The 25,405-nt window shown below is 49.0% G+C and overlaps 1 protein-coding gene across 4 annotated transcripts in view; it reads right to left on the bottom strand.

Annotated features, from left to right (window-relative positions):
- The window catches only part of ROBO3 (roundabout guidance receptor 3), a 344,617-nt gene extending 323,221 nt beyond the window's left edge, over positions 1–21,396 (bottom strand). For all 4 annotated transcript variants that reach the window (XM_082200222.1, XM_082200223.1, XM_082200224.1 and 1 more), the window contains exon 1: positions 21,210–21,396. In XM_082200222.1, coding sequence (XP_082056348.1) covers positions 21,210–21,381 — 172 coding nt within the window. In that variant the 5' untranslated portion in view covers positions 21,382–21,396. The remainder of the gene's footprint in view (positions 1–21,209) is intronic.
- Positions 21,397–25,405: the final 4,009 nt, after the last annotated feature.

Raw genomic sequence — 25,405 nt, 5'->3', positions numbered from 1 at the left:
TCTCTATTTTCCAGGGACAGCCCCAAATTTACAGAAGCCGTCCCGGTTTCTGATTTGATCCTGGAATGTCTCGATTTTCCTTAGGATGTCCCTATTTTCATCATAGAAATGTTGGAGGGTATGGAGTTATGCAACCCCCCAAACCATCTGAAGGAAGCCCTGTATAAGGGAGTTTTCAAATGTTTGATGTTTTACTGCATCCAAGAGTATTAAAAGAACTGGCAGATGTGATCTCAGAACCACTGGCAGTCATCTTTGAGAATTCCTGGAGAACAGGCGAAGTCCCGGCAGACTGGAGGAGGGCAAATGTTGTCCCTATTTTCAAAAAGGGGAAAAGAGAGGACCCAAATAATTACCGCCCAGTCAGTCTGACATCAATAGCAGGGAAGATTCTGGAGCAGATCATTAAGCAAACAGTCTGTGAGCACCTAGAAAGGAATGCTGTGATCACCAATAGTCAGCATGCATTTCTGAAAAATAAGTCATGTCAGACTAACCTGATCTCATTTTTTGACAGAATTACAAGCCTGGTAGATGAAGGGAATGCAGTGGATGTAGTCTACCTTGATTTCAGCAAGGCATTTGACAAGGTGCCCCATGATATTATTGTAAAGAAGCTGGTAAAATGCGGTCTTGACTATGCTACCACTCAGTGGATTTGTAACTGGCTGACTGACCGAACCCAAAGGGTGCTCATCAATGGTTCCTCTTCATCCTGGAGAAGAGTGACTAGTGGGGTGCCACAGGGTTCTGTCTTGGGCCCGGTCTTATTCAACATCTTTATCAACGACTTGGATGATGGACTCAAGGGCATCCTGATCAAATTTGCAGATGACACCAAACTGGGAGGGGTGGCTAACACCCCAGAGGACAGGATCACACTTCAAAACGACCTTGACAGATTAGAGAACTGGGCAAAAATAAACAAGATGAATTTTAACAGGGAGAAATGTAAAGTATTGCACTTGGGCAAAAAAAATGAGAGGCACAAATACAAGATGGGTGACACCTGGCTTGAGAGCAGTACATGTGAAAAGGATCTAGGAGTCTTGGTTGACCACAAACTTGACATGAGCCAAGAGTGTGACGCGGCAGCTAAAAAAGCCAATGCAATTCTGGGCTGCATCAATAGGAGTATAGCATCTAGATCAAGGGAAGTAATAGTGCCACTGTATTCTGCTCTGGTCAGACCACACCTGGAGTACTGTGTCCAGTTCTGGGCACCACAATTCAAGAAGGACACTGACAAACTGGAACGTGTCCAGAGGAGGGCAACCAAAATGGTCAAGGGCCTGGAAACGATGCCTTATGAGGAACGGCTAAGGGAGCTGGGCATGTTTAGCCTGGAGAAGAGGAGGTTAAGGGGTGATATGATAGCCATGTTCAAATATATAAAAGGATGTCACATAGAGGAGGGAGAAAGGTTGTTTTCTGCTGCTCCGGAGAAGCGGACACGGAGCAATGGATCCAAACTACAAGAAAGAAGATTCCACCTAAACATTAGGAAGAACTTCCTGACAGTAAGAGCTGTTCGACAGTGGAATTTGCTGCCAAGGAGTGTGGTGGAGTCTCCTACTTTGGAGGTCTTTAAGCAGAGGCTTGACAACCATATGTCAGGAGTGCTCTGATGGTGTTTCCTGCTTGGCAGGGGGTTGGACTCGATGGCCCTTGTGGTCTCTTCCAACTCTATGATTCTATGATTCTATGATTCTACTGTGGTTTTTATATATGTTGGAAGCCGCCCAGAGTGGCTGGGGGAACCCAGGCAGATGGGCAGGATATAATAATAATAATAATAATAATAATAATAATAATAATAATAATAATAGAATAAAGGTAAAGGGACCCCTGACAATTAAGTGCAGTTGTGAACGACTCTGGGGTTGCAACACTCATCTCGCTTTACAGGCCGAAGGAGCCGGAGTTTGTCTGCTTCCGCAGACAGTTTTTCCGGGTCACGTGGCCAGCATGACTAAGCTGCTTCTGGTGCAACGGAACACCGACACCAGAGCAACGCACGGAAACGCCGTTTACCTTACCACTGGAGCGGTACCTATTTATCTACTTGCACTGCGTGCTTTCGAACTGCTAGGTTGGCAGCTGGGATCGAGCAACAGGAGCTCACCCCGTTGTGGGGATTCGAACCGCCGACCTTTCGATCAGCAAGCCCAAGCGGCACAATGGTTTAACCCACAGAGCCACCTGCAATAGGACATCCCTATTTTCATTGGAGAAATGTTGGAGGGTATGCACTTCTTACATTGTGAAATCTGGCAAAACACTAGCCAGGATACGTCCTGCTCCGCTCTTTTATAAAAATTTCCCCTTTCTTTTAAAATTAGTCCTAGGCTGTGTGTGCACAATATAGCTAGCCAAGCTCACCTTGCTGCAAGGCCAATCCCACAATGCATTGTGGAGAGAAGACAGCACACTGCTAGGCGCTGTCACTTGACTTTTGAGCCATCCTTTAAAAAATCTAGCATTTGTCACTTAGGAAGTTCTACACTCTCTGTAATTATCACAGGTAGCCACTAGGGGTCAGCATGGTTTTGGTTTAGTACCCCAAGCAACATCATGAGCATCAAGCTCATGTGCCTACAAGAACTGGGGTCTGTGCATGTCTCTGGGTGCGCACACTGTCAAGAGCACTGCTGCATCCCTGTGAGAAAGAAAAGGAGTAAAATAACCAACCAGTATGTAGCGCATTCAAGTATTAATATTAACCCCTGGAAAGGTGGGTCAATATTTGTCAGTTTGCATTTCTTAGTGCAGAAAGTATCAATCTGATGTGTAGGGATCTTTCCTATTCTAATTAATTCAAGAGGGTTCTGGAAGCTTCTCTGTGTGAAAGAAACAAGCAGAAGGTTCGTGATGTTTAGGTTAGAAAAGCTGAGCACCGCTGGCTTAAACTGGTTCTCTTTTCTCTTTCTGTCAAGGTCATGCTGACTATAAAAGTAGGGCCAGAAGGAGACTGGGTTTCACTCTTTCCATCTTTTTTCCTTCTGGTGTGGTGTTCTGTACATAGATAGCGTTAAGTTTTAGTCTTATTATAATTTATTGCAAGTTTAAGTTAAGTCTGCTGCAAACTGGACTTCTTATGGACAGGGCCGATCCTGAATGTATTGGATTTGTGACCATTGTGCTCATTTGCCTTCAACAGCAGTAAAGCTCTGCTGGATGAAATACAATTGCCTCTGGTCTATTTTTGGGACTCCTACAATGTGTTTAAGTTGTTGCTCTGCTAACTATACATCAGAATCTACTCTGGATCAATATTGAGTAGAACTCTATGACAATATTAACTCCAGCAAAGACAACCGAAAAAGGTTACACAGCACACACCAAAGAAATGTGCAAGTCTAAGATCAGAGATGGCCCCAACATTGCTATGAAGTATGGGCGGCAAAATGTGAATTTGCTGCAGCACAAAAGCACCATATAATATCAGAGTGAGACTTACAAAAACCTTTGTACTGTGGAGTGTTTCTCTTGAACATCCTCACCACTTCATTCCATTCTCTCGCCCTCCCTCCCCCCCCATTTTATCTGTTCCCCCCAACCCCAAATCAGCATTTTGTGACCAGTGAGCACACTCTGTCCTTATTTAGCTGCTTTTGGAAGATTCCCCTTACTCCCCAAACATACAATTTCCCTTAAGGATCCTAACCCCCCCCCCCGTGTGTGTGTGTGTGTGTGTGTGTGTGTGTGTGTGTGTAGGTACTAGTGCTGTTCTGGGTACAACAGGCAATGGCACTTACAGTCTGCACATCAGAAATATGATGTGCTCCTTAGATGTTCATTTTCCTAAGGGTAAATCTTGTGAGATTTAACAGGCACTACGGTAAGTTGCAAAATATATTTGCTGGGCCCTATAGGTTATGTTCTTGCTTTCCTTTGGGTGGAATGACTTGGTCTCCTTCCATTCCTTCCTTCCTTCCTTCCCTTCCCATTTTAACTCTTTTTCACCACATGGTGGCACAACAATAGAGGCCTTAAAGGAAGGAGCTCTTAGCAGTGGTGATGGGGGCAAAGTTCCTTTAAACTCACCCTAAAATCACACCTGAACAAAGTGTGGGTTGCTTCCAACTCACTAATACTCAGAGTAAACCCGCACTGAAAATTCAGATGCATTATTTTGAATGGGTCTACTCTGAGTGGGACTAACACTGGATACAGAGGCAGCTCTAGGGGAATACAAATGGAGCGTTTCCACAACGGCTTCATAGCGCAAGACCTACCCAAGAAAAGTTGCTGTGCTCATTGGGCCTCACACTCCTGTGCAGATCCTGTTGTTCTTTTTCTAATAAGAAGATAACTCTACTTGCTTTGTGTGATTTACTGCTGGCTCACTCCTGACAGATAGGGCTGCATTTCCTCACAGGCAACCTTTTGGGGGCCGCATGTCAATGGTGGGTGGGGTTAGAGGCAAGAGGAGGCAGAACAACAGAGGCACCTCCTTCCTGTCTATTTTGTTGTTTAGTTGTTTAGTCGTGTCCGACTCTCCGTGACCCCATGGACCAGAGCACGCCAGGCACTCCTGTTTTCTCCCTTTCTAGGTGATATTCCACCCATAATTTTGACATTCCACCCATACAAAAGCTTCTACAGACACACAAATCGATACAGCCAGGCAAAAGCACTCAAGGGGCAGGATCAGGATAGATTTGTGGCTGGGCAGAGGGGTTGTGGCCTTGGAAGACTCCCAAGGGCCTGATAGAAAAGCCTCAAGGGCCAGAGCTCGAGTTTCCCCATTCCTGACATATAGGTTGGGATGTGTACAAAATCATGTCTGTAACTTTGCTATGCATCTCTAAGAAACCATTTCTTCCCTCTTTTTTCCCCCAAGAGCATTTCTGAAAGTCGTGATCGGAATGATGTTAGGCGGTTCAGAGTCTTGATTCTGCAAGCGCACGACAAAGCTTCCCAGATGCTGGAAATGCCATCAGGTGGGGCTTTGATGCTCCTCAATTAGCAGCTGCCTCTACCTCTGACATTTCCCTTTGCCAGCCAAGCAATGCAGCCACTTTCAAATGCAAAGCAAGGACTTGAGAGTTGGGCTGCCTTGCTAAGAGTTTCTGGATGCAGAGATGGGGAACCTGTGATCATTCAGAAGCGGGTGGATTCCAACTCCCAGCAGACCCAGCCAACATGGCAATGGTCAGGGATGATGGGTGTTGTAGTCCATAAACATCTGGAAGGCCAAAGTTTCCCTAGCCCTGCCATATAGGGCTAAATTGAAAATAAAAATAAATAAAAATAAAATTGTTTTTGCTCATGGCTTCATACACCCCACACATTTAAAGCACATAAAGGTAAAGGGACCCCTGACCATTAGGTCCAGTTATGACCGACTCTGGAGTTGCGGTGCTCATCTCGCTTTATTGGCCGAGAGAACTAGCGTACAGCTTCTGGGTAATGTGGCCAGCATGACTCTGTGAACCAGAGCAGCGCACGGAAACGCCGTTTACCTTCCCTCCAGAGCGGTACCTATTTATCTACTTGCACTTTGATGTGCTTTCGAACTGCTAGGTTGGCAGGAGCTGGGACTGAGCAACGGGAGCTCACCCCGTCACGGGGATTCAAACTCCTGACCTTCTGATTGGCAAGTCCTAGGCTCTGTGGTTTAACCCACAGCGCCACCTGCGTCCCTACTTTAAAGCACATACTTTTGCCCAAATAATCATGGGAACTACAACCTACCCCCCACAAAACTACAATTTCCAGCACCCTTAACAAACTACAGTTCCCATGATTCTTGGAGGCCAGGTAGAGGGAGACAAAATTATGGGGCACAGCATAAAGCACCCAAGTCCCCCCCCCCAAACTCTGGATTCTACATCACATAGTTCACTGAATCTTTCATGGTAGTCTTGTGCTGGTCTTAGTGTGGGAATGCTGCAGAAAGGTGGGAGAGGATATATTGATTAAATATTATCTCTCCTCACTCACGCCTGTACAGTAAGTAGCAGAGCACATTCCCTTGCACAATTCTGGAAGCTAGTTGATGGATTCGTGAATATCATTTGAGTTAAGCAATCCAGTCTGGCTTGTCCAGTCCGGATTGTTCCTGGTAAGTTTCCCCTTATGTTTCGCTCTTCAAATAATAATACAACAGTCTTTATTAAAAGCAACATAAAGTTTACTTACATTCAGTTCACAGTAGTTTTCTGAAGGCATGCTTTAGCTTATAGTTGCAGTTACATTTATAGAAATACAAAGTGTGGCTTCATCTTGTGTAGGGATGAGCAATGTGCTGCTGGCTGAGAGCCAGCAAAGAGCAAAAGAGCGTAAGTAGCCAAAAAGAGTCAAAGAGACAAGAGGGAGATAGCTGTGTGATTGGCTCTTTTATAGGGTCTGCCAGAGTCACGCCCATCTACCTGGTCACACACAGGGAGGATGCTCCAGACCAGGTGTGACAGGAATTCCTCCTGGCTGGAGCAAACAGGAAATTCTGTATTTGACTGCTTCAGTGATGTTACATCCCACAGAAACCCAGTTTAGTTTATCATCACCAAGTGCAGAATTCAAATTAAAGCTGAGATTGGGGCACCTGGAAGTCAATCTGCTTCAGGGTGCGGCAAGGTTGCCTTAACCTCTGGGCCACGTTGCAGAAGAATGAGCTGGTCTTGGGGCACAGCTGAAAAATTCTTGCAAGGCACCCTAGGCAGCGAGGCAGAAGCCAGCCAGCCAGCCAGCCAGCCAGCCAGCCACGGGTGTCCGATTGAGTCAAACAGCTGTCTCTTCCATCTGCCAGAGGTCTGGACCAACAGGCTCCCCGCACACACAATGTTTAAGGGGGAGGAGAGACCTGCCAGAAGCCAGGGCCCAGGAGCTGTTTTATGGGGAGCGGCTATCCTCTTAAAGGCTATCGACTCACTCCGGTCCCTGCTGCCGCCTCGCAGCGGGGACTTGCCTCCTGCCAGCCCCGAGCAGCAACTCAGCTCCACTCAGCCTGCAGGAGACAAAGCAGCTAATTAATGACAGTCTTCTCTGCAAACTCAGCATGGGGAGCGAGGTTTCTGGGAGGGTTGCGCGAAGAAGCCTCCTCTGGTAGGGAACATGCCCACAGCTGCCTGGCTGCTGTTCCATCCGCCGCCCACTCCTGACCTCCTCTTCTTAGCTTTTGCTGGAAGCCAGGAATTCACTTAACCGGGCTAAGCAGGGCTGCAGCCTTCATGTCCCTTACGGGATAGAGGGACCCCATCTGGTCTCTGCGTTGATTTGCATCAAAAATAGATCACGCTAACGACAGAGCCGCCCCTTTGCTTCCATAACGAGGCCACAAAGTCCTCGGCTGACAACGGCCTGATGTCTTAACCTCTGTTCCCTCTGCGGAAATTGCCTTACGCCAGCTCGGGTTCTTTGTCCACTTAGGCCTGGTAGAGCTTGCTCTGACTGGCAGCAGCTCCCCAAGGTCCCAGTTGAAATGGGGACCTCTAAGCGTGCAGAGCAGCTGCTCTGCCAAGAACGGAACGGCTGCTTGCGCATCCCAGGAGAGGTTGTGCATCCCCAAAAGAAGACAACAAAAGAGGACACATATCTGAGCAATTTATCTCAGCTGATTTGTACATACTGTAATTCAAATAGGAATACAGTACATCTCACCACAGTGGGGTGCAAGTCTGGGACCAGAGGGGCTGTGTGCCTGTTCAATATGCTGCCCCAGGGCGCACTCTGGATGACCAAGGAGAAAAGAAATGTCTCTCTTTTTCAGCAGCAGCACCAAGAAGGAAGATGACAATCATAGGACTCTAGGATTCAGGATAGGGACCTTGGGAGGCAACTGACTATGTTCTTCTATACAAATAAGTATCCCAAGTTTTCTCATGTAATTTTCTATCACAAAAATAGCATAATAAGTGTGGAAAAACACCTACAACATATGGTTCATTATTAGTGGCCAATGTGTAAGTTCTTGGTTCATGAATTGGTTTAAACAATTAGGAAGAAAAGAGGGGGAAGAGGGGGAGGGGAATTGTGAGTGGAGTGGGGTGAGGTGGTTATGCTTCTCTACGTCTACTTAGTGTATGTGTGGGGCTTTGTGTCAGCATTACCTGTGTGGGTTCTCTTATTATTCGCTTGTTGTTTCTTTGGTGGTGAGAGAGGTTGGGGGTGGCCTAGGGTGTGGTTGGTTGTCTTTGGTTGGCTGTAGTGAGAATTGTTTTCGTGTGAGTGGGGTAAAAAGGTAAAGGGATCCCTGACCATTAGGTTCAGTCGTGCCCGACTCTGGGGTTGGGGCGTTCATCTCACTTTATTGGCCGAGGGAGCCGGCGTACAGCTTCCGGGTCATGTGACCAGCATGACTAAGCCGCTTCTGGTGAACCAGAGCAGTGTACAAAAATGCTGTTTACCTTCCTGCCGGAGCGGTACCTATTTATCTACTTGCACTTTGACGTGCTTTCGAACTGCTAGGTTGGCAGGAGCAGGGACCGAGCAACGGGAGCTCACCCCGTCGCAGGGATTCGAACCACCGACCTTCTGATCAGCAAGCCCTAGGCTCTGTGGTTTAACCCACAGCACCACCCGCATCCTTGTGAGTGGGGTAGGAGTGTGTATTTTTTAATCAGGTTAGCCAGATTGATCCGTACGCTGTCGGCAGATTTTTGTAGTTGCCTTGTTGGGCTGTGTATGTGATGAAAGGGAACCATACTGCGGTGAAGGCGTCTTCTTCTGTTTGTCCCCGTGTCAGTTTCAGTTTTTTGGTTAGTTTTTGGCACCTGATGATGTTGAGCCTCAGTGCCAACCCTGGATGCAACAATGCCGTAAATCAGAGGTGCCTAAAAGTTCTCCCAAATCCACTGGCCTTCTTTTTTTACATTTGTTTTTTTTAAAAAAATATATATTTATTAACTTTTCAGAGTTTATACAAAAAAGACAAAAAACAAAAATACAAAAATTAAAAACACATATAATTTCATTCACTTATTCTCTTTTAACTTATTTCTCGGACCTCCTCATACCTCCCCTTTTTGTATTTCAATTCAGATTATTCATTCAGCAAATCCTCACCCTTAATTTTCACTTAATTTTACACCTTTCTTTCTTCTTTTCCCCCCAATTATCTTAATCATTACAGCTGATAACCACTTAGATTCTATCCAACATCATCTTTTTTTACATTTGCACAGGGGATGGGCTGTGTGGCTCAGCAGGAGAGCACATCCTTTGCATGCAAAAAGGTCTCTGGTTCAGTCCCCAGGATCTCCAGTTACGGCTGGTGAAAAGTCCCACAGAGAGTCCCTCCCAGTCACTGTAGACCAGGGATGTGAAACCTTAGGCCCGGAGCCTTAATGAAGCCCTCCAGCTGGCCCTTGGGATCCTGGCCTGGCAATATCCCTCGTAAGCTTTGCTTTGTGGCCGAGTTTTGTCTCTGGAAAGCCTCAGAGTTAGCCATTATCTCTTGACAGGTGATGTCCTAATCTCATGGAGGCCTCACCTCAGCGGGATCCGTATGGATCAGCTGATTCCCGCTGGCTGCACTCCAGTGAGAGGGGGCCTGTTTCTAAGGCAATGACAAAACAGCCATCTCCGGGAGTCAAGGGGAGGATGCTGTCACTCACAGGCTGCCCAGCTAATAGCTGTCAGTCACAAACAAGCCTTTCCTTTTAAAAGCCACCACCAATTATGCAACCTTCCCAGGACCACCCTGGCATCTCCAGCTGTGTCAACGCATCAGAAGTAGAAATGTGGCTTTTTAAAACCATATGCAAAAGTCTTTTAATGTCCCTGCTGCTGGGGGGGGGGGTATGTGCCTATATCCTTCATAAAGCAGGGCATCTAGCACCCCTCAAAAACACATAGGCCATAAACCAGATGTAGGGAACTTCCCTCGCCCCCTCAATGTTGCTGAACAACAACTCCCATCAGCCCCAGCAAGCATGGCCAATGGTCAGGGGCAATGGGAGTTGTATTCCAGCAACATCTGAGGGAACAAAGGCTCCCCACGCCTGCAGTAAACCAACATCTGCAAGAGCTCCGTAAAGCAACCGCTGCTGCAAAGCGGGTGAAGTGCATCAGAGTAGTCGTCCCAGCAGCCTTTCACAACCTGGAATTGTCCAGGTGTGTTGGACTACAAGGCCCATCAGCCATTCCACCCAGCATGGCCAGTGGTCAGGGTGATGGGAATTGTAGTCCAAAACATCCAGAGGCCAACCAGTTGGGGAAGGCTAGGTCAGAGGAATGGGTGCACAAACAGGGCTGTGCGCTCGGGTTTGGAAATGTTAGTGGCTGATAAAGCATCTCTGGTTTGCAGGTAGGGAGGTGTTGGTCACGGGGCAATCTGATTTGCACAGCCATTAAAGATGAAACCATTTCTTTTGCGGCGGAAGAGTTTTTGCTTATTTGATAGGATTGCAGAGAGTCATAGCCCAACCTGCTGCAATGCAGGCTGAAAAGGAGTGGCGTACTTAAGGCCATCTCATGACCATGCGGCAGAGGCAGGATTCGAACCTCATCCGCAGCTCACTGTCTTAGGCTGTGTGCACACCATACACGTTTAAAGCACATCTCCTGCCCCCTCCAAGAATCCTGGGAACTGCAGATTGTTAGTGGTGCTGGGAATTGTAGCACTGTGAGGGGTATTGTCCCCTTAGGGTGCAGACTTCGCCTTAGCCACTATGCTAGAACACCAGCTCTCAGCGCAGCTTCTCCAGAAACCATAGCTGTATATGTAGCTCAGCTGGTAGAGCATGAGGCTCTCAATTTTAGGGCTATGAGTTCAAGCCCATGTTGGGCAAAAGATTCCTGCATTGCAAGGGGTTGGACTAGATGACACTCATGGTCCCTTCCAATCCTATGGCCTATTCTATGGGTATGCAGTCGTACCTTGGTAGATGAATGCCTTGGCACTCGTACGTTTTGCCTCCCGAATGCAGCAAACCCAGAAGTGAGTGTTGCGGTTTGCGAACATTCTTTGGAACCTCAATGTCTGATGCAGCTTCTGCAGTTTCCAATTGGCTGCAGGAGCTTCCTGCAGCCAATCAGAAGCTGTGCCTTGGTTTCCAAACATTTTGGAAGCCGAACAGACTTCTGGAACGGATTCCGTTTGACTTCCAAGGTACGACTGTATATAGACATTTGTTCATCAAAGCAAAGTTCCACTCCGGAGCAGTGGTGCCAACTTGAATAAAATATTTGGGGAGGGGGTGCAGGTAATCCCCACCCCACATAACTGATCACATGACATGGCGCACCGACGCACAATTTGAATGCCAATGCCCATCAACTTTGGGGGGTCCAGCCCCCTCAAATACAGTGGTACCTCTGGTTGCGAACAGGATCTGTTCTGGAGGCCCGTTCGCAACATGAAAAGAGCGCAACCCCCAGCAGCGCATCTGCACATGCACGGGTTGCGGTTCGCTGCTTCTGCACATGCGTGTGGTGTCATTTTGCACTTCTGCGCATGCGCGAGTGGCGAAACCGGGAAGTAACCCTTTCTGGTACTTCCGGGTCAACGCGGGACGTAACCTGAAAGAACGTAACATGAAGCGGACGTAACATGAGGTATGGCTGTATTTTATTGGGGGGGGGGCAAGGGACCTCGACCCATAGGAGTTAGCTCCTAGGCTCTGGAGGACCTGGAACCAAACTTGTTGCAGGCAGAAGTGGGGGCTCAAGCCCATTCGCCACCCCACCCCACACAGAGCCTTCTTGCCCTTCCTTCTTCCTCCCCTAAAGACAGCCGTTTCCCCTGCACAGCTCCTGCTTCTCCTGATTGCCAAATCACCCTGATAAATAGCTTATGCTAATAGGGCAGATTCAAAGCAGAGGGAAAGTGCCAGCGCTCATAAAGCCGCCTCATCTCCCTGTGCAGTGCAGCAGTCCTGCTGCTTATGCAGCACACGCTCCATGCATAAAGATTTTCCGCCCCTTTGGAGCCCGTTCTGATGCTCCACGCTAAGCATAGAGGCAGCTCATTAGGAGGCAGCAGGGTCTGGCTGGAAGCCTCCCTGCCTCTCGCACCTTTTATTTACTGGCGCACTCCATCTGCTTTCAGTTGCGGGGGTGAGTGAGAGAAAGGGTAAGGGGTTCTGACGGACTATTAAAGTGGTATTAAGTCACAAATTAGGCTAGCAGCTCAGGGGCAGAGCATCAGCTTCGCATACCATAAGGTAAAGGTAAAGGACCCCTGACAGTTAAGTCCTGTCGTGGCTGACTCTGGGGTTGCGGCGCTCATCTCCCTTTACTGGCTGATGGAGCCGGCGTTTGTCCGCATGCAGTTTTCCCAGGTCATGTGGCAAGCATGACTAAGCCGCTTCTGGTGAACCAGAGCAGCACACGGAAATGCCGTTTACCTTCCTGCCAGAAGAAGGTACTACGTGCTTTCGAACTGCTAGGTTGGCAGGAGCTGGGACCGAACAATGGGAGCTCACCCCGTCGCGGGGATTCAAACCGCCAACCCTCCAATCAGCAAGCCCAAGAGGCTCAGTGGTTTAGACCACAGTGCCACCCGCGTCTCATTCGCATGCCATACCCTCCAACATTTCTCCAATGAAAATAGGGAGCATCCCATTCCAGAATGATAATTTTACTATTTATACCCCACACATCTTTTGGGGTTGCTCCAGCACTCTGGGCAGCTACCGTATTGGCCCAAATATAAGACACACCCGCAAATAAGCCGCACCTTTAAATTTGAAGGCTTATTTGTGGGTGCAGCCCGCCTCCTGGCACCACCGCCCAGGCAGGGGGATGGCCGGTGCCAGCGCTCAGTTCCAAGCACGCTACGCACCCACCTCCTGGCACTACCTCCCCAAGCTGTCGCTGGCTGCCCCATCCCCCATTCAGGGCGGTAGTGTCAGGAGGCAGGCATGCAGTGCTCAGTTCCAAATATAACCCACACTTTAACCTTTCACAGATGGAATTTTGGGGGGAAAGTGTGTGTTACATCCGGGCCAATACTGTATATAAAAACATAATAAAACATTTTTTTATTTTTTTAAATTCCCTATACAGGATTGCCTTCAGACAGCTCGGAGGTTGGATAACTCCACACCCTCCAACATTTCTGCCATGAAAATAGGGACATCCTAAGGGAAAGGAGGACATTCCGGGATCAAATCAGAAACCAGGACGGCTTGTCTAAATTAGGGACATCCCTATAACATAGGGACACTTGGAGGGTCTGGCATGCTCAAGTTCCCAGTTTCAATCTCCAGGTAGGGCTGCGAAAGACCCCTGAACTTCTGGAGAGTTGCCAACAGTTGGTGTAGACAGTAGGGAGCCAGACCACCAACAGTTTAATGCAGCTTCTTTGACTCCTACATCAAGGCCAGTGGCGTAGCGTGGGTTGTCAGCACCCGGGGCAAGGCAAGTAATTTGCACCCCCTAACCCGTGGATTTGCGCCCCCTAACCCTAACCCCCAGATGTTGCGCCCGGTGCAGCCGGGCCCCCCTGCACCCCCCACGCTACGCCACTGGTCAAGGCAGACACTGGAGTCCAGGTCACCATTCTGCAGAACAAGCAGGTGGGTCCACAAATGCAAAAGGGGATGGGCGTGCTATGTTTTGATGCAAAACAAAAGACCATTGAGCCCAGGGTCTAAGGTCACCTCCAGGCAGGCTATTTACGGAACATTCATCCTGCACAACGCTTGGTGGCAGCAATTAAACTTGCTCTTGAGGCAAGGGCCACTACATTAGCCAGTATGATCCGGTATTTGCATTATTTCTTCAGCAGGTAGGAATCAGTATTTAATTATTTGTTTGTTGCATTTGTACACAGCCAGGTTCCCTGGAGCGTTGCAAGCCATTGAAATGCAATCAAAAAATTAGACACTCAAACCAATTAGAAATAAAGAAGGACAGGGGGGCGGGGGTGGGAATACACAACAGCTAAAGCTAACTGAGAAGCAGCCAGGGGAATAAAATAGTGCAAGAATCTAAAGAGACTTAGTAGATGTACCCATTACAATGAAAAGGCTGTGGAGAGCTGTACCTGGCACTTGAAGATGATAGTGTGGGGCTCTCCGGGGAGGGCATCCTTACAGGTCAACTGGTGTCAGGATAGAATGCTAGACTGTAGCTCTCAGAAGATGAATCTTGCACAGAGGCAAAGGTGATTGTTCTTACCAGGTCAGCTTTGAATGCTGAGAGAGAATGCAAGTATTTGAACATAGGACAGCTAAACAGATCTGCTAGCAGAAGGACTTTTGGCTATGCAAAAGAGCTTCGCCTCTCCTCTCCCCATGTGCCCCCCTAAATGTGCCTCATGTGCCCCCCTAAATCTGTTGTGGGGAGGGGGGAAAGCTCCCTTTCACAACTGGAAATCGTTGCATTGGTGGGATGCCACCCATGAACTATATTCTTCCCCCTGTCTACCCCCTCCTCCCATGTCACATTGCTTTCCATTTTAAATTTCCAATTGCAGGTGCCTTGAGGCAGAGACCCATCTTCGTCGAACGCCGTGGGTAGGATAAAAAGGTAAAGGTATGTTACATGTTACAAACCTGGCTCCTTTGCTTTTAAGCCACAAATTCATGATTTGAAGAATGTGGAAGTAAATGCTAACCAAGATGATCTCCTGACTTTTTTTGCAAGCTCTTTCCTGCTTCTGTATGGCATGATAAACCATGGTTTGGCATTAAAGGTAAAGGGACCCCTGACCATTAGGTCCAGTCATGACCAACTCTGGGGTTGCGGCGTTCATCTCGCTTTATTGGCCGAGGGATCCAGCATACAGCTTCCCGTTCATGTGGCCAGCATGACTAAGCCGCTTCTGGCAAACCAGAGCAGCACACGGAAACGCCCTTTACCTTCCCGCCGGAGCGGTACCTATTTCTCTACTTGCACTTTGACGTGCTTTTGAACTGCTAGGTTGGCAGGAGCAGGGACCGAGCAAGGGGAGCTCACCCTGTCACGGGGATTTGAACCGCCCACCTTCTGATCGGCAAGCCCGAGGCTCTGTGGTTTAACCCACAGCGCCACCAGCGTCCCGATCGTGGGTAGGATAGTCATCGGCAATTGCATGGTACAGCCACAAGAGGGAGACAGTGACTCATCTGGCCAATGCTGTCACTTAAAGGGAGCTTATAGGACGAATGGGGCATTTTAACAAGAAATTACATTTGGATGCATTCTTATGTGCTTGCTGCTTGTGTGCATGGCAGTTCCTGCCAGTCAAGGAAGCAGGGAAGTTGCAAACAAAAGCACCAAGTGCAAAGGAACTAAAACCACTATGGAAAGATTTGTGTTGAGTTCAAGCCGTCTAGTTTACAGAGATGCAGCTTGATACTTAAGGACGTTCACGGGCATAAATATACTGGCTAATAAAGCCTCATGAATCTGACAGAGGAAGGAATTAATAAGGCCCAAATGGATGCCAATTAAAGTTGGTTAATTGAAAGTTCAAAACAAGGCACATTTCGAGCTGAAATAGCCACTGACACAGAGTGCCCAGGGGTGGTAAAAGTAAGTTCTCCATCACATGCACTTTGGGGATAAAGAATGGACAGCCATCTATAAAGACATGAGGCTTTATCCAAATACAATTTAATGAGCTCGATTTACATACTGGGAGGGGGAAGGAATCCATTCAGCTGGGCTGAAACACACTGCATTGTCCCAGCGGTCCCTTCTGACTTAAAGATTTGCGATTCTGTGCACTTGCCCTCATTTGCATTAATAACAATACTAATTAATAATGCTAATGAAAAGTGCCTCCTGTTTATGACAGGGAGCCCGAAGGAGGCCAGGGTGAGGTCTCTACTGCACACCAACAGAGAGCAAGTGCTCAGCGTTCAGCTTCATTTACATTTAAAAAGGGACTCCGGGAGTGACTGATTCAGTCAGCACAGACTCTCCTCTATTATTTATTTAGCTATTCTTTTACCAGTGACCCTATAATTTCAAGTTTCTCCTTTCTTGCATCATCACATAGATGCACTGTAGCAGACGGGACTTCGACAAGTCACAGTTTCAGAGCAAACAGGTTGTCTGGCTGAAACGGTGCCCGCCTTCCGGTGATGCCTGCTTGTCAGATCTGTGGGAGCAGGTAGAAATTCTACAGATGAAGGCGGCTTTCCCGCTGCTGCCTCCAACAAGCATATACAGTGATGGAAATGCTGCACCTGTTGAATGGTTGCCTGCCACTTACTACACACTCTTTGGCCACAGCTTTCAGAGCAGCTTACAAAGGCTGGCACAGAAAATGAATAACAACATAAAACAGATTACAAGGGAGTAAGTTAAAAACACCAGTGTGACACTAGCTCTGTACAGTACACTCAAACAGCTAAAACAGAGTATTTTTTAAAAAAAAATTAAAGAATCTATTTGAAAGCCAGTTTGCTGGGGTGGTGGAGGGACTGAACATAGAATCGTACAGTTGGAAGGGACCAGGAGGGTATGATGATGATAATAATAATAATAATAATAATAATAATAATAATAATAATAATAATAAAATAAATTTATTTATACCCCGCCCTCCCTGGCCAAAACCGGGCTCAGGGCGGCTAACATCAATAAAATTTCAGTAAAAACATAACCAGGGGGGGAAAGAAAAAGAAAAAGAAAAAAACAGGATAAAATACAGGTTAAAATGCAATCTAGTGCAACCCCCTGCAATACAGGAATATTTTTGCCCAACTTGGGGCTTGAACCCACAACCCCAAGATTAAGAGTGTCATGCTCTACCGACTGAGCTATCCTGTGAACAGCGAGGGATGAAGCACAAGCCATCATTCATCCAGCCCCTCCCTCCTTTCCTTCTTTCCTTCCATCACCTAGTTTTCATATCTTATTGCAGGGGTGGGGAAACTCAGCCCCAAGGGACAAATGCAGCCCTCCATTCCACTCTTCTTGGTGCTTGGGACTCTCCCCTAGCCCCCCCCCCTCTCCCCAGGCCACAAGCCTCACCGTATCTGCTTCACACCTTCCTTGGATGTTTTTGCCTGGCTAGAAGGAGTCCTTCGACTCTGAGAATGCCACTAGCTTGCCTAGATGGAGGACAGAGAGGGGTATCTGAGTCAGTGGCGTAGCGTGGGGGGTGCAAGGGGGGCAGGCCGCACTGGGCGCAACATCTGGGGGGGCGCTCGCTGCCTCCGGAGTCGCTGAAGAGCCTCGGGCGCAGGCTGTAGCGGAGCCGCATGTCTCGCGGAACCGACGAGCTGTGCGCGCGTCCGGGCTGAAGGCGCCCGGCAGGCAGCGGCTCTCAGTGCTCGCCGCGGAAGACGCGCCAGGCAGCCCCTCCTCACAGCCCCGCCTCCGCCGGTGCTGCTGCAGCTGCTGGGCCGTTGCATTTTCCTCGCCTCTCTGCCCCCCTCCTCCTCTGGGCAAGCGGCGTCGTTTGGGCGGCAGCGCCAGCTGCAACTCGCAGGTTAGGGGTTGGGGGGCGCAAATTACTTGCCTTGCCCCGGGTTAGGGGGCGCAAATTACTTGCGTTGCCCCGGGTGCTGACAACTCACGCTACACCGCTGATCTGAGTGTTTGCAGAAGCCAGCCTACTGCAGAAAGGTGAGATTTATGCATGTTGTGCCACCTATGTTTACCTCTGGTTCCACCCACTGCTGACATGTGGCCCCTGGAAGGTTTCCCAGAAGGAAATGTGGCCCTCGAGCTGAAAAATGTTCCACACCTCATGCTATTGCACACATTTTCCCCTGCCTTCATTTCTTCTCCCTTTCCCTGTTTCCCCCTTGTCAAATTTTATGCATAGATGATGCTCTATAGGTGGTGGTCATCATCATAATAATAATAATAATACACAAGACCTCCTGCAATGTTCACATTCATAATTTTAAAAACAACTTGTGTGTTCTTTGTGTCATGTTACTTAATAACTCTGCCCATTGCAGGACAAACATCAACATTTGTAAACTGCCTTTCAATCTCACCTGGCATTTCCCTTCCCTATCTGGGATGGGGCAATTTGCAGAGCTTTACATAAGACGTTCCTAGTCCAACTACATGGTGTGCCTACACACTGCATGGCACAAGATTTAGCACAAAACACAGGTTTTTAAACCTTGGGAATATTTGCTTTCATTCTGGTTTTTGAAACAAAAGAAACAATATCTCTAACCCATGAGATTCTCAAGACAGGTTTGAAAATAGTTTGGCAATGCATGATGACATTTTAGAAGCAATGGGAAGGTTGCCCAGTGTCCTTCTCCTTCCCCATCACAGGTGTGAACTAGCATTGTCAGGTAGGGCTTAGCCTTCTTCTGGACACGCTCATTTTCTTTGTTCAGTTGGGGAACCAATTCCCACTCCATCCCAGTGTGTAAGCCCAGACCCAACGTCACCACTTCAAACAGTTGTGTGAATCTGACAGATACTGGGCAATGATGGCAGAGCACATTCCTACAGGCGGGAAACTTGAAATTTGTAATAGTGCTTCTAACAAATACCCAACAGGAAGGAAACTGCAGAGTATGACAGCTCACTAATTACCATAACTGCAATATATTACTGAGGAATGCGTGGACTTTGCTCAATTAACCAAGATGGAAAAAGCAAAGACATGTTCAAGTACTTAATTCCTAGAAAGCATAGAGTGTTTAGAGACAGGATTCTACAGACCACTTACCTGGACACTGAGGATGCCTGTTGCCATAGAAATAAGGACCCCTGCTTTGTTTGAAAGAATAATTGATCATATGCATTTGGTTCATGAAATCATCTGTATTGCATAGATAAAAGGACTAATCGTTTGAATGGGCCAGGAGCCAGCTACTCACAAATCCTTCTTTTGGTTTGGCAAATTAAAATAAAATAAAATAAAATAAAATACACAATCCCATCACATCTCAGTATGGCATGAACTTGATTTGCATTTTCTCTAAGACTGGGAAGGTATTTCCCTTTCCTCCTTCCTTTAAAGCAAAGATTAGGGAGTCTGTGGCCCTCCAGATATTGTTGGACTAAAACTCTCACCATCCCTGACCGGGGTCTGAAGTTACTACGTACCAGGAATTCAATATTATATGGAGGGACGAAGTCTCCCCCTTTCTGCTTTAAAGTTACCACTGTGAGGCGTCACATAAGCAGACGTGCAAATCTTGTTATTCGGGTAGCTTTAGTCAAGAGCTTGTCTATTATCAGCAAATAGGCACAGGTTTGAGAAAAGTTTTCTCGGTGTAATTGCTTGGGCTTACCTACACAGTCATTCCTGAATTTCCTAAATATCAGTACAGCAAGTCTTTAGGGAAAGGGGCAAGCGGTGCTGTGCTTGGTGTTTACCAACCTTTCCCAAGAGAGGGCGCTGGTTGGCCAATTTACAGTTCATATCAGCTGCATGCAGGAAACAACCGCTTAAATAAAACACGCCAAGAGTGACAGCGGGGAGCGCTGCCCGTATCGACATCCTCTAACCCGAAGACGATGCGGCAGCTTATCAGGACACTCCGCATCTTAATAACTAGTCATCATTGCACAGCCATCAGCAGTACCTTTATTCCAGGTCTGGCAATTGCATTCGTGGAACGGGCGCATCTTACGCCACTTAGGGGCTCGCCTATCTAGCAGTGAGTGGTGCAGGGAGATGGTCTCTGCAGCAGCGCATGGCCACTTAGTGCAAACACGTGCGCTATTCCGACAGGCTCGCCAGGGGGACTCGCCCCGATTGACTGCAGCTGGTTACTGACCGGACACCCGGTGGCAAACCCGGGTTTGCCTCCGTGCAAAGTGTGGAGTGGCTCTAAAACTCCGGTGTGAGGAAGCTCAAGCAAGCATGCACGCTGGCCAAATGCACACCTGAGCAATGCATGTGCACAAAATCCTGCTACGCGCGTGTGTGTGTATACACGCGCACACCTATGCACGCAGCCTAGATGAAATTAGAATAGGAACACGCCAGGATTTCCAGCGACACTCTGGAATCACGTATAAGAAAAGAAATTCCGGAGTTCACGCTGACCGGAAGATTCTGCCCCCTGATCTCGGACAAGCGTGAAGGGCAGGCTGCAACGGGGTGAGATGATTGCCCTTTGCACGTGCTCAGAAGCACTTTCGTTTTCATATCAGGTATTTTAAGACTGACCTCGGCTGGGAAGCTTGGGATTTGCAACCCGGCAGGAAGTGTCCTACTATGCACCCTTAACTCGGGTCTTATTCCCACGTGAACGTGTATAGAGTTGCAGCCCTAACCGAAAGTTCTAATTCTTACTGAACTTAGGTGTGGTTTCTTTTGAGTGAAGGCGCATAGGATCTGGGTTTCCCTAGGGAATAGATCCCTGCTGCAGTCTCATCCTATGCATGCTGACCGGGAAGTAAGTTCTACTGAGTTCAATGGGACCTCTTCCCTTGTGGGCGCATAAGATGGTCTGCTGCAATCCTACGCAAGTGAATACGAGATCCCTTTCAAATTCACCCTGCTACTAAAGGCACGCCAGGAGGGCTATGCACGATAATGAAGGTCCGGTGGCGAGGGGCGCACACCAGAGTCCCAGGCAGGAAACCAGCAAATCCCACATGCGCTTCTGCCCCAGTAGATGCTCGCACGCGTCCGTCTGAACCTGGAAAAGGCTCCGATTCGCCAGAAACATGTATGGGAGATGGGTGCGTCTCGTCGACGCGAGTTTGGGGGCAGAGCCAGACGGGCGAACTCAATATTCCTAGGATGAAACGCAGATCCACTGTCCTCTGACACCCCCGAGAGACGCAAGCATGTCTGAACAAGCAGCAACGCGCTAGGATCGCCCCGAGTTTCTGCATGGACACTCACTTCTCCCGCTTTCTAACAGGGCTAGGACGTGGAACACCCTCTCCACACACCCTGGCCCTCAACAATCCTTGCCCCGCCACAACTGGGAACACCCCCATCCCCCGCCCCGCCCCACTGGCCGCATGCTACAAAGCCCAGCCCTGGTGCATTCACATCACAAGCCCCTGCTGCACATACAGAACCGGACGGGACTTTCTCCCAGGTCGGTGCGTATAGTAGGATCGTTGCCCGAACCTGAACCCGCTCCCCACGCCGCAAAACCAGCCGCGAGAAAAGAAACGTGCCCGTGAGCATGCACAGAGTGCCCACGCGTGAGGGGGGGAATCACAAACGGCGTTCACACGTTCAATTGGGCTAAAGGGTGATAAGAGCTTCACGTGGGTGGGGAGGGGAAAGCAAAGCCCCGGGTCTCAATCTCCCTCCCACCTGCGCCCTCCACCCTCCCCATATCCCATGTTGGCTTCCCACCCGCATCCCAGAGGTGGGTGGGTGGGGAAGAAGCAGCTTTCGGGCCGGTCCCCTCCCGGGCCCCGCCGCCCCTCACCGTTGAGGCTGGTCAGGTTGCCCAGGTCGAGGAGGCTGGGGCTGAGCGCGGCCAGAGCCGAGGAGTTGAGGCCAAGGAGCAGCTCGGACGAGTTGGCCAGGGCGTCGCCGGCCGCCAGCGAGTCGGCGAAGAGGTTCATCTGCAGCAGCGTCTTGAGCAGGTAGCGCAGCATCCTGGCCGCCGCCGCCGCCGCTCCAGCGCTCCGCCGCGTGTGCTGGCATCCGAGCGCACAAGCATCCAGAGCCTCGCCGCTGCTGCCTCTGCGGCGCCGCCGCTGCTGCTCTGCCGCTCGCTCTGGTCCCCCTCCTTCTCCTCCTCCTCCTCCTGCCTGCCTTGCCGAGGCTGGGCCGGGCTGGCCGCTCCCCCGGGGGCCGGGCAGGCGGAAAGCAGGTGCCGCCACCAATAAATGTTTAATTATTGGATTAATAACCCTCCCTGGAGACGCAGCGCGCGGCCTCCCTCCCTCCTTCCCTCCCTCGGCCGGGAAGAAGGGAGAGGAGGTGGGAAGAGAGAGGAGAGGCGCCTTGCCAAGGGGCAGAGGAGGAGAGCGCGGTGCAGTGGTTAGAGGGCTGGGGGTTCAAGTCCCTACAAGGCCACGAAACTCCCTGGGTGACCTTGGCCTAGTCCCTGTCTCTCAGTAGGACCCACCTTGCATGGCGGTGTGCGGAGGAAATAGGGAAGGGTAGAAATCGAATGATAAATCAATATGTGGTTGCAGCTGGCCGCTGGAGAAAGGAATCCGGCCAAGTTTGGAATGCTGCCCCTCTCTCCGGCTGCACTGCTACTCTTTCACCTGCATACACTTTTCTTGACAATGCAGAAGTTAAAAGAGAAGGGGGGTTTTGAGTGTGGGCGTAGGAAGGGGAAGTAGGTAAAAGGGGGCTGCCAGGCCAGGGGGGTGTAGCTGTTCTTCCTAAATCAAGTAAAGAAAAAAAAAACTTAACTGACCAATTGCATTGCAGGTGACTCAGTTCTGTCCCCCCCAAGCCTGCCCCCCCAAATAAATACTGCCTATGCCCATATGCAGGGACACGGGTAGCGCTGTGGGTTAAACCACAGAGCCTAGGACTTGCTGATCAGAAGGTCAGCGGTTCGAATCCCCATGACGGGGTGAGCTCCCGTTGCTCGGTCCCTGCTCCTGCCAATCTAGCAGTTCGAAAGCACATCAAAGTGCAAGTAGATAAATAGGTACCGCTCCGGCGAGAAGGTAAACGGCGTTTCACCAGAAGCGGCTTAGTCATGCTGGCCACATGACCCATAAGCTGTACACCGGCTCCCTCGGCCAATAAAGCGAGATGAGTGCTGCAACCCCAGAGTCGGACACGACTGGACCTAATGGTCAGGGTTCCCTTTACCTTTTTATGCCCATATGCCTGCCACCAGGACCATGCTGGGATTTGGGACTGTGCTGACTTGGGGGGGGGGCGATAGTTGCTGATGTGGGGGTGAAAGGAAAGAGACAGTGATAGAGCACGTGCTCTGTAATGCAAAAAGTTTCCAGGTTCAATTCCTGGCATCTCCAGTTTTAACAGGACCCGGGAACGGGTGATGGGAACTCCTCTGCCAGCAAACCTAGACCAAGTGTCATCTCAATGTAGGCAACAGCAACGCGATAGTCTGACCCAGCAGAAAAGGCATCTTCCGACATTCCTAAACTTTCCATCAATTCCAAAGTCAGACCAGACTGGCTCGGTACAGTCCACACTCTCTGGCAAGAGCTCTTTGGGATTTCAGGCAGGGGACACTGTGGTGCAGTGGTTAGAGACCTGGGAAACTAGGGTTCAAATTTCCACTTGGCCCCATGAAACTCCCTGGGTGACCATGGGCAATTCACTGCCTTTCAGACTAACCTACCTTACAGCAATGACAAACATAGACAGCATCTTAAAAAGCAGCGACATCACCTTGCCAACAAAGGTCCGTATAGTAAAAGCTAAAGTTTTCCCAGTAGTGATGTATGGAAGTGAGAGCTGGACCATAAAGAAGGCTGATCGCCGAAGAATTGATGCTTTTGAATTATGGTGCTGGAGGAAACTCTTGAGAATCCCATGGACTGCAAGAAGATCAAACCTATCCATTCCGAAGGAAATCAGCCCTGAGTGCTCACTAGAAGGACAGATTGTATTTTGGCCACCTCATGAGAAGACTCCCTGGAAAAGAACCTGATGTTGGGAAAGATGGAGGGCACAAGGAGAAGGGGACGACAGAGGACGAGATGGCTGAACAGTGTTCTCGAAGCTACCAGCATGAGTTTGACCAAACTGCGGGAGGCTGTGGAAGACAGGAGTGCCTGGCGTGCTCTGGTCCATGGAGTCACGAAGAGTCGGACACGACCAAATCTCTAAACAACAACAACAACAAACCTCACAGGGTAGGTTAAATGAGGAGGAGGAGAGCCCCATACACTGCCTTGAGCTTCTTGGAGAAAAAGGTGGGGTATAAATGCAATAAAAATAATAAGGAAGTTAATTCCCAGCTCTTGCAGGAGGTTGAACCATGCAAGGCAGAAGCTCTGCTACTAAGCTACCATCTCCCCAAAGCTTCCAGGGGAGGTTGCTTCCAAGTGACAGTGCTGCTCTTAAGCTCAGCAGCCTTGAGCCAAGTAATCTGTTTTGGGAAGATGTCCCTGGGCCTGAAACGTGCTTATTCCAAACCTGAAAGCCTCGCATCTCGATCCCAGGTGCCTAGGCATTCCTCAGAGCCTGCTCATAGAAATATTGAGCGTGCAGGCAAAATCCTGCCTTCCTCCCGCCAGCCATGTGCATCACTTGGCGGCTGTGTGTGCAAGAGTCAGCGTTTTGAGTGACACTCCATCGTAAATGTCACTTCTGCTGTGTTTGCCTGCATTGCTGTGAATGGCAGCGAGCCTGCAAAGGCTCTGCCCAGCCATGGGGAAAAGAGCCAGCAGAATGCAGCAGGAGTTTTCAATCAGCGGCCGTGCAGCAGATAATAATTGTTATTCGTTGTTTAATGACATGGGCACACAGGAATGTAGGAAGCTGCTGTATTATGAATCCATCTGCTCTACCTAGTGCAGTGCTGCCTGCACCAACTGGCAGCAACTCTCTATGGTTCCAGGCAGAAGTCTCTCCCATTCCTACTGGGAGATGCCACTGGGAATTGAACCTTGGGACATTATGAATGCAGAGTGGGTGCTCTGCCACTTAGCTACGATGACCCTTGCCATTGTATACATGGCAATAAGTAGCACAAGCAAAAAGACAGGCCCATCCTCTGAGGTGTATAGACAACAGGGAAAGGGAAGAGTGGGGCAATGGCAGAAGAGGTGAATGCAAGCATGCAACATTAAGTGCTTCACGGAAGAAGCAGGCTCTGAACATGAGTTTGGAGGGTGGGAGAAAGGAGAGGCAGGTAAGTGTTGGAGGAGGTTTATGTAAACAGACTCAGAGCCAGTGGTGCCCAGGGGCCCACTCAGCAGAATAATCAGGAGGGGTCCCAAAGGGAGCAGGAAGTGAAGAAATACAAGTTACCAGAGAAAGAATGTGCTTGTGTGTCATTCCAGAATCTACAACTGACACACTGCACCACTGCTGTAAGCACTTAGGAAAGGACACTCTGTATGTGCTCAGAGGCACTCCTTCCTGAACCCTTGCATCTCAAGGTAGGGCTGAAATCATGGAGAGTTGCTGACATTCAGCATACACTAAGCTGTACGGACTGTTGATTGGAGCTATGTGTCTGCATTTCTTGGTACAGAAAGTATTGATCTGATGCGTAGAAATCTTTCCTGTTCTACTTAATTCAAGAGGGTTCTGGAAGCTTCTCTGTATGTATGAAAGAAACAAGCAGAAGGTTCATGATGTTTGAGTTATACCTTCAGAGAAGCTGAGTACAGCTGTCTTAAACAGGTTCTCCTATCCGTTACCTTTCAGTCAAGGTCATGCTGACTATAAAAGTAGGGCCAGAAGGAGACTGGGTTTCACTTTCTCTTTCTATCTCTTTTCCTTCTGGTGTGGTATTCTGTACATAGTGTTAAGGTTTAGACTTATTATAAGTTATTGTAAGTTTAAGCTAAGTCTGATGCAACTGGACTTCTTATGGACAGTGCCAATCCTGAATGAATTGGATTTGTAACCAATATGCTCATTTGCCTTCAGTAGCAGGAAAGCTCTGCTGGATGAAATACAATTGCTTCTGGTCTATTTTTGGGAATCCTACAACATGTTTAAGTTGTT

Source organism: Podarcis vaucheri (assembly GCF_965113315.1).
Source record: "Podarcis vaucheri genome assembly, chromosome: 15".
NCBI lineage: Eukaryota > Metazoa > Chordata > Lepidosauria > Squamata > Lacertidae > Podarcis > Podarcis vaucheri.
This window is presented reverse-complemented; position numbering and strand designations above follow the sequence as displayed.